Source organism: Oncorhynchus nerka, linkage group LG8, assembly GCF_034236695.1.
Source record: "Oncorhynchus nerka isolate Pitt River linkage group LG8, Oner_Uvic_2.0, whole genome shotgun sequence".
Lineage (NCBI taxonomy): Eukaryota > Metazoa > Chordata > Actinopteri > Salmoniformes > Salmonidae > Oncorhynchus > Oncorhynchus nerka.
In genome coordinates, this window is record NC_088403.1 from 41,003,091 (window position 1) to 41,022,227 (window position 19,137).

At 41.4% G+C, this 19,137-nt stretch overlaps 1 protein-coding gene across 6 annotated transcripts in view; it reads left to right on the plus strand.

The window, feature by feature from the left end:
* Positions 1–8,203: 8,203 nt before the first annotated feature.
* si:dkey-172j4.3 (diacylglycerol kinase delta) overlaps positions 8,204–19,137 on the plus strand; it is a 115,982-nt gene continuing 105,048 nt past the window's right edge. Inside the window, exons 1-2 of one of the 6 annotated variants that reach the window (XR_010464546.1) lie at positions 8,204–8,372; positions 10,574–10,884. Coding sequence is in view for 4 of the 6 variants with exons in the window: in XM_065021783.1 (XP_064877855.1) it covers positions 10,696–10,884 (189 nt within the window). In the remaining 2 variants the exon portion in view is untranslated. Of the gene's footprint in view, positions 8,373–8,743; positions 9,015–10,573; positions 10,885–19,137 lie in introns of those variants that run through there. The other 5 variants (XM_065021783.1, XM_065021785.1, XM_065021786.1 and 2 more) reach the window with 5 other exon arrangements.

The following is a 19,137-nucleotide window of genomic DNA, read 5'->3' on the forward strand; positions in this document are numbered from 1 at the left end:
ACGTTCTGCACCCTCGTCGGCCAGCCTGTCCCACTGGTTTCATCCCCAGTCCAATGGCCAGTCGGAGCATACCAATCAAGACCCGGAGACAACGGGTCTCGACCAACCCCACCACCTGGAGCCGGCAACTTGTGTGCGTGGAGTACACCCGGAACACTCTTCCCTGATCGGCCACTGGGCTCTCACCCTTCGAGTGGGGTATCATCCCCCGCTCTTCCCAGAGCAAGTAGAAGAGGTCAACATACCCTCAGCCCAGATGTTCGTCCTCCACTGTCGGCGTACCTGAAAGAGAGCTTGGTCTGCTCTTCTCAAGACCACCTCCAGGCATCAACTACAAACGGACCGCCACAGGACTCCGGCTCCTCGCTATTGTCTCAGGCAGAGGGTATAGCTGTATACCCGAGACCTTTCTAATGACCGGTTATTTTGACCGGGAACACCACAGGTGTACAAAAGTTAAATAAAACACCCAAAATGTAATGAAAATCATCAAAATGAATTTTGTGTGTTCAGATGCCCTGCGTGGACAAAGTTATGGAACCTTATGACAATCAGAATAAATTAACTACATATTTCAGAGAAAAAACATGTAAATCGGTCCAATTCGACCGGAACACAGCAGGAGAGTTAACATCATCCTCAGCTCTGGCATCTTCCCTCATATTTAAAACCAAGGACTGATCACCCCAAACCACAAACGTGGAGACAAATTATACCCAAATAACTACCATGGGATATAAAATACCAGTCAGAAGTTTGGACACACCTACTCATTCAAAGATTTCTATTTATTTTTTACTACTTTGTACATTGTAGAATAATTGTGAAGACATGAAAACTATGAAATAGCATATGGAATCATGTAGTAACCAAAAAAAGTGATATTTGAGATTCTTTTGAAGTGGCCACCTTTTGCCTTCATGACAGCTTTGCACACTGTTGTGGAAAAATTCTTAAACAGGGGCGCACGAAGTCAGTCATTTATTGTCAGTGTGCTGTAGAGGTTCCAACCAACTCAATGCACCATAGTACACATGTCAATCAGGAGCTCTTCCTGGGCAGACCCAGCAGTTGTCTTTTAACGCCGAAGCTTCCCACCATCAGCTCTGACAAATTGAAAACCCTAGTCATTGGTGACTCCATTACCCCCAGTATTAGACTTAAAACGAATCATCCAGCGATCATACATTGTTTACCAGGGGGCAGGGCTACCGACGTTAAGGCTAATCTGAAGATGGTGCTGGCTAAGGCTAAAACTGGCGAGTGTATAGAATATAGAGGTATTGTTATCCACGTCGGCACCAACGGTGTTAGGATGAAACAGTCAGAGGTCACCAAGTGCAACATAGCTTCAGCGTGTAGATCAGCTAGAAAGATGTGCCGGCATCGAGTAATTGTCTCTGGCCCCCTCCCAGTTAGGGGTAGTGATGAGCTCTACAGCAGAGTCTCACAACTCAATCGCTGGTTGAAAACTGTTTTCTGTCCCTCCCAAAAGATAGAATTTGTAGATAATTGGCCCTCTTTCTGGGATTCACCTAAAAACAGGACCAAGCCTGGCCTGCTGAGGAGTGACGGACTCCATCCTAGCTGGAGGGGTGCTCTCATCTTATCTACCAACATAGACAGGGCTCTAACTCCTCTAGCTCCACAATGAAATAGGGTGCAGGCCAGGCAGCAGGCTGTTAGCCAGCCTGCCAGCTTAGTGTTCTGCCACTAGCACAGTCAGTGTAGTCAGCTCAGCAATCCCCATTGAGACGTGTCTGTGCCGCGACTTAGGTTAAACATGGAGGTGTTCGCCTTAGCAATCTCACTAGAATAAAGACCTCCTCCATTCCTGCGATTATTGAAAGAGATCGTGATACCTCACATCTCAAAATAGGGCTACTTAATGTTAGATCCCTCACTTCAAAGTGACCATATCCCCCGTGCATCCCGCAAAGAGGTGTTGCTAACATTTACGATATAAAATGTAAATTTACAAAAAAAAGACGTTTTCATATTTTGAGCTTCTAGTCAGGAAATCTATGCAGCCTACTCACTTTTTATAGCTACTGTTTACAGGCCTCCTGGGTCATATACAGCGTTCCTCACTGAGTTCCCTGAATTCCTATCGGACCTTGTAGTCATAGCAGATAATATTCTAATTTTCGGTGATTTTAATATTGACAAGGAAAAGCCCACAGACCCACTCCAAAAGGCTTTTGGATCCATCATCGACTCAGTGGGTTTTGTCCAACATGTCTCTGGACCTACTCACTGTCACAGTCATACTCTTGACCTAGTTTTGTCCCATTGAATAAATGTTCCAGACTCCCTCTGCCTACCCAAGGATGTCAGAGGAAATAAATCAGTTAACCACCTAACTGAGGAACTCAATTTAACCTTGAACAATACCCTAGATGCAGTTGCACCCCTAAAAACTAAAAACATTTGTCATAAGAAACTAGCTCCCTGGTATACAGAAAATACCCGAGCTCTGAAGTAAGCTTCCAGAAAATTGGAATGGAAATGGCGCCACACCAAACTGGAAGTCTTCCAACTAGCTTGGAAAGACAGTACCGTGCAGTATCGAAGAGCCCTCACTGCTGCTCGATCATCCTATTTTTCCAACTTAATTGAGGAAAATAAGAACAATCCTGTCTGGGTTGGCGCCCCCCCCTTGGGTTGTGCCGTGGCGGAGATCTTTGTGGGCTATACTCGGCCTTGTCTCAGGATGGAAAGTTGGTTTTTGAAGATATCCCTCTAGTGGTGTGGGGGCTGTGCTTTGGCAAAGTGGGTGGGGTTATATCCTGTCTGTTTGGCCCTGTCCGGGGTTATCATTGGATGGGGCAACAGAGTCTCCTGACCCTTCCTGTCTCAGCCTCCAGTATTTATGCTGCAGTAGTTTATGTGTCGGCGGGCTAGGGTCAGTATCTTATATCTGGAGTACTTCTCCTGTCTTATCCGGTGTCCTGTGTGAATTTAAGTATGTGCTCTCTCTCTAATTATCTCTTTCTTTCTCTCTCTTGGAGGACCTGAGCCCTAGGACCATGCCTCAGGACTACCTGGCATGATGACTATTTGCTGTCCCCAGTCTACCTGGCCGTGCTGCTGCTCCAGTTTCAACTGTTCTGCCTGCGGCTATGGAACCCTGACCTGTTCACCGGACGTGCTACCTGTCCCAGACCTGCTGTTTTCAACTCTCTAGAGACTGCAGGAGCGGTAGAGATACTCTTAATGATCGGCTATGAAAAGCCAACTGACATTTACTCCTGAAGTGCTGACTTGTTGCACCCTCGACAACTACTGTGATTATTATTATTTGACCATGCTGGTCATTTATGAACATTTGAACATCTTGGCCATGTTCTGTTATTAACCCCTCATAGCCTGGTTCCTCTCTGGGTTTCTTCCTATGTTTTGGCCTTTCTAGGGAGGTTTTCCTAGCCACCGTGCTTTTACACCTGCATTGTTTGCTGTTTGGGGTTTTAGGCTGGGTTTCTGTACAGCACTTTGAGATATCAGCTGATGTAAGAAGGGCTATATAAATACATTTGATTTGATTTGATGATAATTAATCATTACCGTTTTGTTTCACTCATGTGACTGACCAATACTGTTTCATAACATGTGACAGAACAACACCTCACGAGGCTTCTCCTTTCTAAGCTGAGACCTTGAAACAGAGATATCTTTCGTTTGTTCTCAAAACAAAGTCATTTGTTTTCAAAACACGGTCTGGGCATACTGCCAAATTGCAGGCACTGATAGGTGTGATTTGTACAGTCAGGCACTTGCATGAACACAGAAATTGGTTATTAGAACAGCACATGAACAGAACACAGAAATTAGTTATAAAAAAAACCCACAAATTTCAAAATTCCCATTGCAGCACTCTTGGCATTTTCTTAACTAGATTCATGAGGTAGTCACCTGGAATGCATTTTCATTTACTTGTTAAAAGTTATTTTGTGGAATTTCTTTCCTTCTTAATGCTTTTGAGCCAATCAGTTGTGTTGTGACACGGTAGGGGTGGTATACAGAAGATAGCCCTATTTGGTAAAAGTCCATATTATGGCAAGAACAGCTCAAATAAGAAAACAGAAATGACAGTCCATCATTACTTTAGGACATGAAGGTCAGTCAATCTGGGAAATTTCAAGAACTTTGAAAGTTTCTTCAAGTGCAGTCGCAAAAACCATCAAGAGCTATAATGAAACTGGCTCTCATGAGGACCGCCAAAGGAAAGGAAGACCCAGAGTTACCTCTGCTGCAGGGGATAAGTTCATTAGAGTTACCACTCTCAGAAATTGCAGCCCAAATAAATGCTTCACAGTGTTCAAGTAACAAACACATCTCAACAACAACTGTTCAGAGGAGACTGCGTGAATTAAAATATATATATATATATTTCACCTTTATTTAACCAGGTAGGCTAGTTGAGAACAAGTTCTCATTTGCAACTGCGACCTGGCCAAGATAAAGCATAGCAATTCGACACATACAACAACACAGAGTTACACATGGAATAAACAACACATAGTCAATAATACAGTAGAACAAAAGAAAACAAAAAGTCTATATACAGTGAGTGCAAATGAGGTAAGATAAGGGAGTTAAGGCAATAAATAGGCCATGGTGGCAAAGTAATTACAATATAGCAATTAAACACTGGAATGGTAGATGTGCAGAAGATGAATGTGCAAGTAGAGATACTGGGGTGCAAAGGAGCAGGTGGCGAAGTAATTACAATATAGCAATTAAACACTGGAATGGTAGATGTGCAGAAGATGAATGTACAGGTAGAGATAATGGGGTGCAAAGGAGCAAGATAAATAAATACTGTATGAGGATGAGGTAGGTAGATAGATGGGCTATGTACAGGTGCAGTGATCTGTGAGCTGCTCTGACAGCTGGTGCTTAAAGCTAGTGAGGGAGATATGAGTCTCCAGCTTCAGAGATTTTTGCAGTTCGTTCCAGTCATTGGCAGCAGAGAACTAGAAGGAAAGACGACCAAAGGAGGAATTGGCTTTGGGGGTGACCAAATATACCTGCTATGGTGACCAGTGAGCTGAGATAAGGCGATGCTTTACCGAGCAGAGACTTGTAGATAACCTGTAGTCAGTGGGTTTGGCGAAGCGTGGTGGGTAGTGTATGGGGCTTTGGTGACAAAACGGACGGCACTGTGATAGACTGCATCCAGTTTGTTGAGTAGAGTGTTGGAGGCTATTTTATAGATGACATCACCGAAGTCGAGGATCGGTAGGATGGTCAGTTTTACGAGGGTATGTTTGGCAGCATGAGTGAAGGATGCTTTCTTGCGATATAGGAAGCCAATTCTAGATTCAATTTTGGATTGGAGATGCTTAATCAGGCCTTCATGGTCGAATTGCTGCAAAGAAACCACAACTAAAGGACACCAACAATAAGAAGAGACTTGCTGGGTCAAGAAACACAAGCAATGGACATTAGGCCAGTGGAAATTTGTCCTTTGGTCTGATGAGTCCAAATTTGCAATTTTTTGTTCCAACCGCTGTGTCTTTGTGATACACAGAGTAGGTGAACGGATGATCTCTGCATGTGCGGTTCCCACTGTGAAGAATGGAGGAGGAGATGTGGTGGTGTGGGGGTGCTTTGTCAAGGCACACTTAACCAGCATGGCTACCATAGCATTCTGCAGCGATAAGCCATCCCATCTGGTTTGCGCTTAGTGGGACTATCATTTGTTTTTCAACAGGACAATGACCCAACACACCTCCAGGCTGTGTAAGGGCTATTTGACCAAGAAGGAGAGTGATGGAGTGCTGCATCAGATGACTTGGCCTCCACAATCACATGACCTCAACCCAATTCACAGAGTGAAGAAAAAGCAGCCAACAAGTGCTCAGCATATGTGGGAACTCCAAGACTGTTGGGAAAGCATTCCAGGTGAAGCTGGTTGAGCGAATGCTAATAAAGTGTAAAGCCCTAAACAAGGCAAAGGGGGGCTACTTTGAAGAATCTAAAATCTAAAATATATTTGGATTTGTTTAACACTTTTTTGCTTACTACATGATTCCATATTATTTCATAGTTTTGATGTCTTCACTATTATTCTCCAATGTAGAACATTTACTTGCCTAGATAAATAAAGGTAAAAAATAAATAAAGAAATAAAATAAAATAGTAAAAATCAAGAAAAATCCTTGAATGAGTAGGTGTTTCCAAACTTTTGACTGGTACTGTACATCAACAGCAGCTTTAGGAAAATCCTTTGAATTATCATTAACAGCAAATTTCCTCAGTGAAAACAATGTACTGAGCAAATGTCAAATTGGCTTTTTACCAAATTACTGTCCGACAGACCATGTATTCAACCTGCTCACCCTAATTGACAAAACAAAAAAAACAAAGGCAAAGTCGTCTCATGCTTTGTTGACTTCAAAAAAGTTTTTGAATCAATTTGGCATGAGGGTCTGCTATCCAAATTGATGTAAAGTGGTGTTGGGGGAAAACATACAACATTATAAAATGCATATACACAATCAACAAGTGTGTGGTTAAAATTGACAAAAAAACACATTTATTTTCACATGGCTGTGGGATGAGACAGGGATGCAGCTTGAGCCCCACCCTCTTCAACATATATATCAACGAATTGGAGAGGGCACTACAACAGTCTGCAGCACCCGGCCTCACCCTACTAGAATCTGAAGTCAAATGTATACTGGTTGATGATGATCTGGTGCTTCTGTCCCCAACCAAGGAGGGCCTGCAGCAGCACTTAGATCTTCTGCACAGATTCTGTCAGACAAAAGTAATGGTGTTCCAAAAACATACCTCGGCCTAAACATCAGCGCAACAGGTAACTTCCACAAAGCAGTGAATGATCGGAGAGACAAGGAGAGAAGGGCCTTCAATGACATCAAAATAAAGATAAAATTCAACACACCAATTAGGATCTGGCTAAAAAGACTTGAATCAGTTATAGAACCCATTACCCTTTATGGTTGTGAGGTCTGGGGGTCAGCTCACCAACCATCAATTCTCAAAATGGGATAAACACCAAATTGAGACTCTGCATGCAGAATTATGCTAAAATATCCTCAGTGTACAACGTGAAACACCAAATAATGCATGCAGAGCAGAACTAAGCTGATATCCGCTGATGATCAAAATTCACAAAAGATCTGTTAAATTCTACAACCACCTGAAAGGAAGTGATTCCCAAACCTTCCATAACAAAGCCATCACCTACAGAGAGATGAACCTAGACAAGAGTCCCCTAAGCAAGCTGGTCCAAGGGCTCTGTTCACAAACACAAACAGACCCAACCAAATCATTAGAAAACAAAAAGTAAAAAATTACTTTACACATTGGAATGAATTAACAAACAAACTGAGCAAACTAGAATGCTATTTGGCCCTCAAAATTAGGGAAAGCTTTGACACTGTATAGACTCAGTGAGCATAGCCTTGCTATTGAAAAAGGTTGCCGTAGAGAGACCTGGCTCTCAAGAGAAGACAGGCTGTGTACACACTGCCCACAAAATGTGGAAACTGAGCTGCACTTTCTAACCTCCTGCCAAATGTATGACCATATTAGAGACATATATTTCCCTCAGACTACACAGACCTACAAAGAATTCGAAAACAAATCAATTTTGATAAAGTCTCATATCTATTGGGTGAGATACAGTGGGCAATCACAGCAGCAAAATGTGTGACTTGCTGCAACGAGAAAATATAAACCAGTGAAGAACAAACACCATTGTAAATACAACCCATATACATGTATTTTCCTTTTTGTACTTTAACCATTTGCAAAACATGAAATGTCTTTATTCTTTTGAAACTTGTGTGATTGTAATATTTACTTTGTATTGTTTATTTCACTTTTCTTTATCAATTTCACTTGCTTTGGCAATATAATCATATGTTGCCCCATGCCAATAAAGCCCATTGAATTTAATTTAATTGAGAGACAACAACCACTGCCCGAACCATGGCTAACTATCTCCCATGCATATCTGATTAATGCCGGTAAACTGATTACAATTATCCGGTGCTGTGAGTGTTTTCATTGTAAATGTTTCACTCCCCCGTTTAACCTGGGAAGAAATAGCTTTCAGTTTTGATGTAATCTCTCTCTCTGTTTCTCTGCATTCTCGTGAAGGCGAGTTTAAGTAGCCATCAAATCACCCTCCTTCCTCTAAGCTCTTCTGTCTATCCCCATCTCCTCCTCCTCCCCTCCCAACCAACTGATTCAAATCGCCCCCGATGCTATGCGTATAGTGTGTGTCGGTGTGAGAGCGGAGCGAGAGAACCAGAGATTTGATAGTGCCCAGTCGTGTGGGAGGATTCAAGCCGAGAGACAGGTACCCAGGTCGGGCAAAAGCAGCGGGGGACGCCACGGTAACAGAGATACTTATTTAATCGCCCCTGGTAGAATACAGATGCATGGCACCACAGCTTGCTACGGTGTTCGTCTCTAAACGTTACCTAGATGCTTGAAAGAGGCTGGCTTAGGCTACCGGGTTTTGACGATGAGGATTTTAGAATTGAAACGGTTTTTACTGAGCTTCGCTGGTGAACGGAATAAATTAATGAATACGTTGATAGATGAACGGATAAATGAATACTATTGAAATCCGTGTCTCCGTCGTTATTAACGATCCCATTCGCAATGGAATTAATGATCAAACGTTGTCGCTCGTGAGCCGCCAGCTCTAAAAGGTAGAAAGAAGCCCTGGCTACGCGTTACTTACTGCCTGTTGTTCCAAAGACAAAATAACTGAAGGTTACAGAACAATCGGTTTATTTTTAACGTTTTCGTCTCAAAAGAAATAGCCTTATAAACGCATAGCGCTACTCTAATCGTCATATGATTTGAAATCATACTGCCCTTTGACAACTATAGACTAGATGGGGAGGTCGGTCGTTGTGTAGGAGCAACACGTCGGTTAAATTAAGAGAGCTGAAACCAAGGAAACAGGACACACACTTGAGACACATGATGACAGTCAGGTGTTCTGTTAGCAACCACTCGACCTGCAGGTGACCACTGAGAAATATAACATGATGTTTGTAATTGCGATACACATTATAACATTATATGGCAAAATGTATTGAAAGTGACAAATTGAAATGCTCATGCGGTGTGTGTGTTGTAATAGCCTACTGGAATGTGTGTGCATGATTATTATGACAATCCTGTGTGTGTGTTACTTTATAAATGTAGCCTAATTCTTTACAGTTACTAGTTACCTGTCCAAAATTGTAATCAGTAACGTAACTTTTGGATTTCACAAACTCAGTAACATAATCTGATTACTTTCAGTTATTTTTAGATTAATTTCCCTTTAAGAATTAGATGAAGACACAAATTAATATTACCAATTGAACGATATCTGTTGCAGGATAAATCGATGTTAGCGTTTACATAGCTGGTGGCCATAAATGGATGTTGGAATTTCCTTTATCGGTTGGTTGTGTAGGTAGGCTTCTTCTAACCCTTTGCTTTCTGATGTAGATAATAATACGATTAGGCTATAGCCTATATTGACATTAAAAACCAATGTCTGTCAGATTTCCAGTCATTCCAATTAGCCTAATTGAATACCCCTTGATCTTCAAGAGTAGAACTTGTAAATATGGAAATATAGATTAGGCAAATTGTTTTACCTGAGCATAACTTTTACCTGACTTTTTAGCCTACTCTGTTGTTTATCGTCATGGAGGACTGCTCTCGTGGAATGGCATGGTTTGAGCACTACCGAAAACTGCAATTTGCATGTGAAAAATTAATGCCATATGCTGCATTTTCTAAAGGTTTAATGTAACGGATTAGTTACAGTTTTTTTTGTAATCATGTTTTATTTGATGACTGTCTTTTCATCAGCGTTGAAGCACGAAGGTTTATTGTCATGTCATCATTTAGTTAATGCTATATTAGGCCTATCCTTTGTAATAACCATCATCATCTTCATTATCATCAATGGCAGATGTTCAGAAAAAGCTGTTATACAATGAGTAAGGCATATGTCTTATTATTGCCCTATGTAGAGAAATAGGCCTACATTTCATGTTGTGGGCAGCCAAATGTAGCTCACGTTTGTTTTAACTCAACAACCGACTAAACAGTTTAACAGTATCCAGGTTAACCATTCTAACAGTTTGCATAAAGTCAAAATGATTGTGTTGGTATTCACACAAGTGGTATAGGCTTCACCACATCATGCAGTAACAAAGCCAGCTAAGCAGAGGAACCAGTAAAGAGAAAAACAAATGAACTCGGTCACTCCCACCCTAGCAACACTCCATTTTCTGAACTGTGTTAACTGTGTTAACAGTGTGCGGCTCTCTTTTATTTTCAAACTGTGTTAACAGTAACACCACCCAAGTTAAGCCATTTTAAGTTTGCATGAATTAAAATAATGATTTCACACAATGGTACAGGCTATATGACTTACACCATCAAAATGCAAACCCAAAGAGTGAGAGTGGCAAACTGATTTGCTCTAGCTGACATACGGGGACATTTCAAACACCTGCCTAACTAACTGCCAACTGGCACTTTAAAAAAATAATAAAATATGAATCATTCATCTTTTCAGAGGATCGAGGCTACATTAGATCAACGGACGAAGTGTAAAGATTGAAGTCTGGTCACGCACAACACGTCCCATCTTCTCCTCTCCTCCTTTTCCCAAGTCCGTTCCTTTAAACAATCACCATCATGGCTTCCAAACTAAACCCGAATGTCTTGTACGTCCAAGAACTGCGGGAGTCGACGTCTTCACAGGAATCTGACCGCCTAGCACCGCCCGAACCCGGGGAAGAGAGCTCGGACAGCGATGGAGAGACGGACGAGACGGAGCAGAAGCTGATCCGGAAAGTGTCCACCTCAGGACAGTTACGTGCCAAGGTAGGAGACACACACACACACACACACTTTATTTTTTTTTATTGAACCTTTATTTAACTAGGGAAGTCATTTAAGAACAAATTCTTATTTACAACAAAGGCCTACCCCAGCCAAACCCGGACGAAGCTGGGCCAATTTTACGCCGCGCTATGGGGCTCCCAATCATCACCGGATGTGATAAAGCCTGGATTCGAACCAGAGACTGTAGTGATGCCTCTTGCACTGACTGCTGCACCACTCAGGAGCAAGCATGCATGCTCACTCACTCACACACACACACACACACACACACACACACACACACAGTGGTGAGATGTTTTGTGTTTTTCTTCATAGCACTCTATGGCATTATAGGCCTATTTTTCTTGTCATCATGAGAGATGAACTGTGGAATTGATCCTGGTTAGGATAGTGGGCATAGGCTTAATGTTCTGAAAACACACTCACACCCACACACATAATTGGCAACTGATTAGTAACTGATTAATAACAGTGTATTATTGAGTAAGACATAAAGTTTGTTTGAATTTGGTCAATATATTTATAGTGATTGCCGGTTTTGAATCGTTACAGTTATTGATCGACAGTCATAGGTCATTGTGGATCAATATGAAGCCATAGCTGTCACCTATATGGTGTTGTTTCTATAGTGATCTCATGGCTGTGTTTGTTCCTGAGACAGCTGGTTCAATCAAATGATACCCTATTGGCCTATGCACTTTCCCATAGAGTGCACTTTCCCCATATATTGCACTACCTTTGACCAGAGATATTTAAATAGCTCAGGTGGTAGTTGGTAGAGTATAGTGCTTGCAAATGCCAGGATAGTGGGGTCGATGCCTGAGACCACCAATATGTAATAACTTTACGCACGCATGACTGTAAGTCGCATTGGATAAAAGCATCTGCTGAATGACATGTATATACATTTATATTTTATTCTAGTACAGGCTGAATGATTAACTGAATGAACAACAGAGACAGAATGCAATATGGAATTATATTAAATTGTTTGGGGTATGGCCCCATCTCTGAGGAATACTGATGACAGGTAGCTGATGAAAGATAGCCTTTTGTTTGGGCAGCTGGCATCGAAAACTAAAAAGATTCGGTACCATCATTTTTTCAATGTTCAGTACTTCTGTCAAATGTGACTCACGTGATTGAGAGGATCAAGCCTGTATCAGCGCAGCCCGTTTATAGAGCGAAGACCAAAGTGCCTGCTCCACTTACTCATTCATTGCTTGAGCTATCTGGCTGCATTGTTAGTTCCCCACTCATGCTGCACAGAAGTTATCACACTTGAATAATGCAACGCGGCATGTAGACATTTTGTTTATTACTTTTCGCAAAACAATGTCCATACAGGCTAGAACTAGAACACCTTTGCACAATGCAAGACGATACTGGTAGCTTCTATCTTTAATTTGTCGGCTAACTTTCCTTGCTAGCTTACAGCTGAATTCACAACCCTAGTACTTTGTTTGGTTGCAAAACATAATGCAATATATGCTGATTTCAAAGCTGATTATCACCAAAAACTTTATTAATTCACTTCGTTTCCCTCGCCAAAAACTTTATTAATTCACTTCGTTTCCCTCGCTGCCAAAAACTAATTCAATTCTTCGTCTTCCTCACCTCGCATCTGATTTCCACTAGATTCCATAGCCACCAAGTCATATTCCACAGCCACGTTCTGCCTGGCGAATTACGTCATTACTTTTTTAAAGAGACACCGCACAGTTAAAAAATAATATTATTGCGTCTTCTATGCAAATGTTGTTGACCAGTACAATAAAATAATATGTTCTCCTAGCAGTCTCAATTAAAATAAGTCTTAAATGGAAGAGATTGTTTTGTCATTTGTAGCCCCATGAAATCAGCTAAAACAAGCTCAATATCTCAATGCAAGCACATACTCCTATTGAATAATATGCATTCACCTTTATTGTGAATTGACCTAAATTACGTCTTGATTTACCCAGTTTATCAATAGAGATGTACCATTCAAATAAATTAGTATCATTACGTTGTTTTGTAGTTAGGTTGGTAAAAACAAAGTCAGATTGATTGTATGATTGATTAATTAATGCATACATGGCTGTCTCTGAAAAATGTGCATAAACATTTTCAAACGTAATGATATTGAACAGAGCAGTAGCTGAGTTTATCTGTCTGGATGATGTGCCATTGTGTGACTTTGGCTAATATGCCTTCTTTTTTGTTTGTTGTGGTATCGTTTTGTTATTGTTTTGGTATCGAGTATCGTGATCGAGTATTGTGATACTAAACCTGAGCTGTATTCGAATACTCATACTAAATGCACTAACTATACTATTTGTGAAGTAAATTGAGTATGTAGTATGCTTATTGGTCATAGTATGGATACAGATAGTATGCCAAATGTTCCCAGATGTCGTACTAAATTCACCAAAATATGAAGTATACAAGCAGTGGACACTATTTCTGTGCTTTTAGGGCCCATAATGCAATTCTTCAGAAAGTGGGCGTGGCTTCACAACGTTTTCAGATTTTAAGAAAATGGAGGAAAATATGCAGCTGAAGTGCGACTAGAGCAGATACAAATAATTGCTTTAACTAATTATGACAAATGAACGAACCGCATAGCATATCATTACAGCAGTATTAGCAGTGTTAGCTAGCTACCTAATGTTAGTTGGCTACTAATACATATTAACTATATGCTATCTAACTAACGACCCAACATTTATTGACTTGATTATTCACATCATTCTTAGCTTAGCTACGTGGTAAAATCGTTGTGCTTTCTTAATGGAAGTTGTTAATTCGCTCTGGCTATCTACTCCGATTTCAGAGAACTCTCTTCTGAGTGTGCCAGAGCATCGAATAACTGATGAATTTACAACCATTGAATATGGCCGGTGTCAGTAAACATTTGCAAAAAATCGTAATTAAATTGTTGCCAGCAGCACAGTTACACTCACCAACGCTCTAGATAACATGAAAACAGCTTAACTAGCTCTGCTAGGGCTAGTAAAATGGTCAGAGTGACGTGTTCTCTCATTTGTGTCTGGAAGTTGCTAGCAAGCTAGCCAACGATTCCCAGTTAGTTTGGGTGTTTAACTGCCGTTGTGAGATCAGAATGCTCGGATCAACCCTACTCCTCGGCCAGAGCATCCAGTGTGTGCTCTGAACGCTCCAAGAGCAAAACGCACAGAATTTACGAACGAACAATCTGACAACGCTCTGAATTTACTAATTTACACCCCGCTCCTCCGCTCTCTCCACTGGCTTCCAGTTGAAGCTCGCATCCGCTACAAGACCATGGTGCTTGCCTACGGAGCTGTGAGGGGAACGGCACCTCAGTACCTCCAGGCTCTGATCAGGCCCTACACCCAAACAAGGGCACTGCGTTCATCCACCTCTGGCCTGCTCGCCTCCCTACCACTGAGGAAGTACAGTTCCCGCTCAGCCCAGTCAAAACTGTTCGCTGCTCTGGCCCCCCAATGGTGGAACAAACTCCCTCACGACGCCAGGACAGCGGAGTCAATCACCACCTTCCGGAGACACCTGAAACCCCACCTCTTTAAGGAATACCTAGGATAGGATAAAGTAATCCTTCTCACCCCCCTTAAAAGACTTAGATGCACTATTGTAAAGTGGCTGTTCCACTGGATGTCATAAGGTGAAAGCACCAATTTGTAAGTCGCTCTGGATAAGAGCGTCTGCTAAATGACTTAAATGTAAATGTAATGACAATGCTATGAATTTACGAATGCCCAGAGCGCACTCCGAGCACACTCTGGCACTCCAGATTGAATTTACGAACTCACCCGAAGTCGTAAGATGTCTAGCTAGTCATTTGTTATGCTAACAAGCTAGCAAGAGGTTGCATAGCAACAGCATCAACTTCCTGAAGATGGGTGAAGTGCTAGTACGCTTAACTGAAAGGATACCGGTCGTTTACGGTATACTAAAATGAACTAATAGTATATAGTAGGCAGTATATACTCATTTAGTATGTAGTATACAGTATGTTAGTATGGGTATTTGAACACAGCTCTGGTATTGATATTGAAGTCAAAATTCTGGTATCGTGACAATACTAGGTTGTATTGATGATTGGTTAGATAATCGTTAGGTTGTACGATAATAGTACAGGAGCTACAGTAGCTAATATCAAATCCTAGATTGGATTGCAAGTTGTCAATCAAATAGGCCATGCAATGCAGAACCATGCCTAAAATAGTTTGTGTGTGTGTGTGTGTGTGTGAGAGAGAGAGAGAGATTATTAGATTGTGTTTCCTGAAGTCACATGACTCAGATTAACCTAGTCATAGACCTGAGAATTTGGCCCCTTATAACTATAGGCTGATTGGATTAGAACTGTGTGTGTGTGTATGTGCGTGCATGTGTGTTTGTCTGTGAAAATGAGCACTGATTTGTTTCAACAAAACAGATACAGTATGCTAATTAATAGCAAACACAAACAATCTCCCTCTCTCTCGCTACTCTCTTTTTGTCTCTCTCTCCCAACTCCTTCTCCCCCCCTCCTGGATTTATCCCCCCCTTCTCTCTCTCTCTCTCTCTCTCTCTCTCTCTCTCTCTCCCCTTTCTCCCGCTCTCCCTCCCTTTTCCATCTTTCTCCCCCTCTCTCTCTTTCTCTCTCTCTCTCTCTCTCTCTCTGTCTCTTTCCTCTACCCCCTCGGTAGTCCCCAGTGTATTTGCATCAGGCTCATTAGCTCAGAGCTAAGTGTTATTAGCCTTGACATGTCACCCATACATGATTAAATTAAACCATTAACAAACACACAAACTCACCATTAACACTACAACTACGACAGTCAGCCCCAAAATGGTTAGAGTGGTTAGGGTTTCCCCTAGGTCGAACCGGTGCTTAGGCCTCAAGGGATTGTTGGTTTCCAGGGTTACCAGAAGAGTGTCTAAGTAGGTAGGGGAAACAGTAGGAACCAGTAGGAACCCATTTTTACCCATATCTTATGTTTAGGTTTATTAGAATATCATAGTACATATGCAGAAACATACATAAAATGTGATGTCATATAATATATATATTACAAAAAAGTGAAATTATAACATCTTATTGGCTTCCAAGCTTAGTGTGCTAGTACTGGAGAAAACAGAATACTCTAGGTCGAATGTATTGGGGAACTTGAATGTGAGGTGTGGAATAGGGAAAACACCAGAGGGGAGGGGAAACAATAGAGTGAGGGGTGTGTGTTCAGTAAACCTATGACAGTGAGGGGGGAGGGAAGATGGAAGCAGAGTGCCTACAGAGTTGCCTACAGGTAACAGGTGTGTGTGTGTATGTACACTAACAGGTGTCCTGTCTTCCATGGGGTCCTGTTGTCATCTGTTCCGAGTAGGACTGTGATGGTCATGGAATTTTGGATGATGGTTTTTGGCCAGCCAAATGACAGCGGTCACCGTAATAACCATTCGAATAGCCCCAAAAATATATACCAAAAAATATACCGTCAAAAGTTTGGACACACCTATTCATTCAAGGGTTTTTCTTTATTAAACTATTTTCTACATTGTAGAATAATAGTGAAGACATCAAAACTATTAAATAACATATGGGTTTATGTAGTAACCAAAAAAGTGTTAACCAAATCAAAATATATTTTATATTTGAGATTCTTCAAAGTAGCCTTGATTTGCCTTGATGACAACTTTACACACTCTTGGCATTCTCTCAACCAGCTTCACCTGGAATGCTTTTTCAACAGTCTTGAAGGACTTCCCACATATACTGAGCACTTGTTGGTTGCTTTTCCTTCACTCTGTGGTACAACTCATTCCAATCCATCTCAATTGGTTTGAGGTCAGGTGATTTTGGAGGCCATCACTCTCCTTCTTGGTCAAATAGCCCTTACACAGCCTGGAGGTGTATTAGGTCATTGTCCTGTTGAAAGAAAATGTATAGTCCCATTAAGCGCAAACCAGAGGGGATGGTCTATCGCTGCAGAATGCTGTGGTAGCCATGCTGGTTAAGTGTGCCTAAATAAATCACTGACATGTCTCCAGAAAAGCACCATCACACCTCCTCCTCCATGCTTCACGGTGGGAACCACACATGCAGAGTACATTCGTTTACTTACTCTGCGTCTCACAAAGACATGGCAGTTGGAACCAAAAATCTCAAATTTTGACTCATCAGACCAAAGGACAGATTTCCACTGTTCTAATGTCCATTGCTCATGTTTCTTGGCCCAAGCAAGTCTCTTCTTATTATTGGTGTCCTTTAGTAGTGGTTTCTTTGCAGCAATTCGACCATGAAGGCCTGATTCACGCAGTCTCCTCTGAACAGTTGATGTTGAGATGTGTCTGTTACTCGAACTCTGTGAATAATTTATTTGGACTGCAATTTCTGAGGTTGGTAATTTATCCTCTGCAGCAGAGGAAACTTTGGGTATTCCTTTCCTGTGGCGGTCCTCATGAGAGCCAATTTCATCACAGCGCTTGATGGTACTTGCGACTGCACTTGAAATGTTCCAGATTGACTGACCTTCATGTCTTTTAGTAATGATGGACTGTATTTTCTCTTTGCTTATTTGAGCTGCTCTTGTCATAATTTGGACTTGGTCTTATACCAAATAGGGCTATCTTCTGTATAGAATCCCTATCTTGTCACAACACAACTGATTGGCTCAAAGTATGCAAAGCTGTCATCAAGACAAAGGGTGGCTACTTTGAAGAATCTCAAATATAAAATATATTTTTGTTTAACACTTTTTTGGTTACTACATGATTACATATGCATTATTTCATAGGATGGTTATCTTCACTATTATTCTAGAATGTAGAAAATTGTAAAAATAAAGGAAAACCCTTGACTGAGTAGGTGTGTCCAGACTTTTGACTGGTACTGTATATTATACAGATGCACATTTTCTCCTCTCCTCAGCTCCTGACTGCATGTGCTGCCATAGAAATGGAATGAATAGTACGGGCGTCAGCATTCAAGCCAATGATGGCATAATGGTTGGACTGGCGACCATTGCGAGTTTACCCTTATGAGCAAAGCTGGGAATAAAAGAACGAAGTAAAGCAGGAAGAGTGGCCATCAATGTGCTGTGATTGTTTTTATTTAACCAAACTGACATTACAGAGCCACATCAGTTAAAGCTAGACTCAGCAATATGACGTAGTTGCAGAAAGTAAATATTATAGTGGGTCAATTTCCCCAACAACTAAGAGTGTTAAAGTGCGAGGCTCAACTTCTCAGCTGTTTTGGTGCCCTGGCTACCACGCTGTAAACAGCATGAAGCGAACCCATACACATGTGCAGATACTGTGTGAGAGCCAAGTCTTGCGTCTTGCTCATCTCAATATCTGTGGTGTTGCTCGTGCAACGTCATTTCGTTGAGTCTACCCTTAACATAGTTTGAATTAACATTATACATCAACATGGAATGTAGAATCTTTGCCACAACACCTTGCTTGTATCAGGAAGGAGCAACAAGTTTCATCACGCTGTAATTAAGAGTCCATGGTACAGCAGAAACGGACTCAACAGCACGAATGCCCAGCAGTTCCATCTTCAGTAAGCTGTTCATTTTTAAACGGCTATGACGGTTATTTTATTTTCATGACGGTCTTCATCCATCACCATAGGTTACGTAAGTGATAATCAACAAGAGGCTATGCATCCTATAGAAAATAATGAACGACGTGGAAGGTGTGTTCAACGACACGCTATAGCTGAGTGGAACTCACCTTCCATGGAGTTGAATTCTTTTCCAGAGAACGCATAGAGCCACAAGTTGATTATCCCTTTTATACCATAGCTGTAATTTTAACACATTTGCTGCTAGAAATGTGTTCAACATCCATTGAAGTAGCTAGCAAGTTTACTAGAGAGCGACAGCAGTTGCCTTGGTAACCAAGCAAACGGTCCTACTAGTTTAGCTAATTTAACCATCATTCCCAGCTTCGAATTCAACCATGCCAATAATGTTTTAAATTCGACTTTTGCTTTCAAAAGCAGCTCAAACATAGAACATGTAAGAAGGAACCATAGACATCGAATTCTACGTTCAAATATACCGTGCGTTATAGGGAAATAATACACGCTCTAGAATGCCCTTCAAGCCAATCAGAAAGGAGTATTCAATAATGTCATGGTATAAAAGTTATACAGTAATTGTGTCAGCACTAGTTCCTAGTCAACGCTCTTTATTACTCTCTGCCTCTTTTTCACTCTCTTCCTCTCTCTCGCTCTCTTTCTCTATCTTTTTCTCTCTC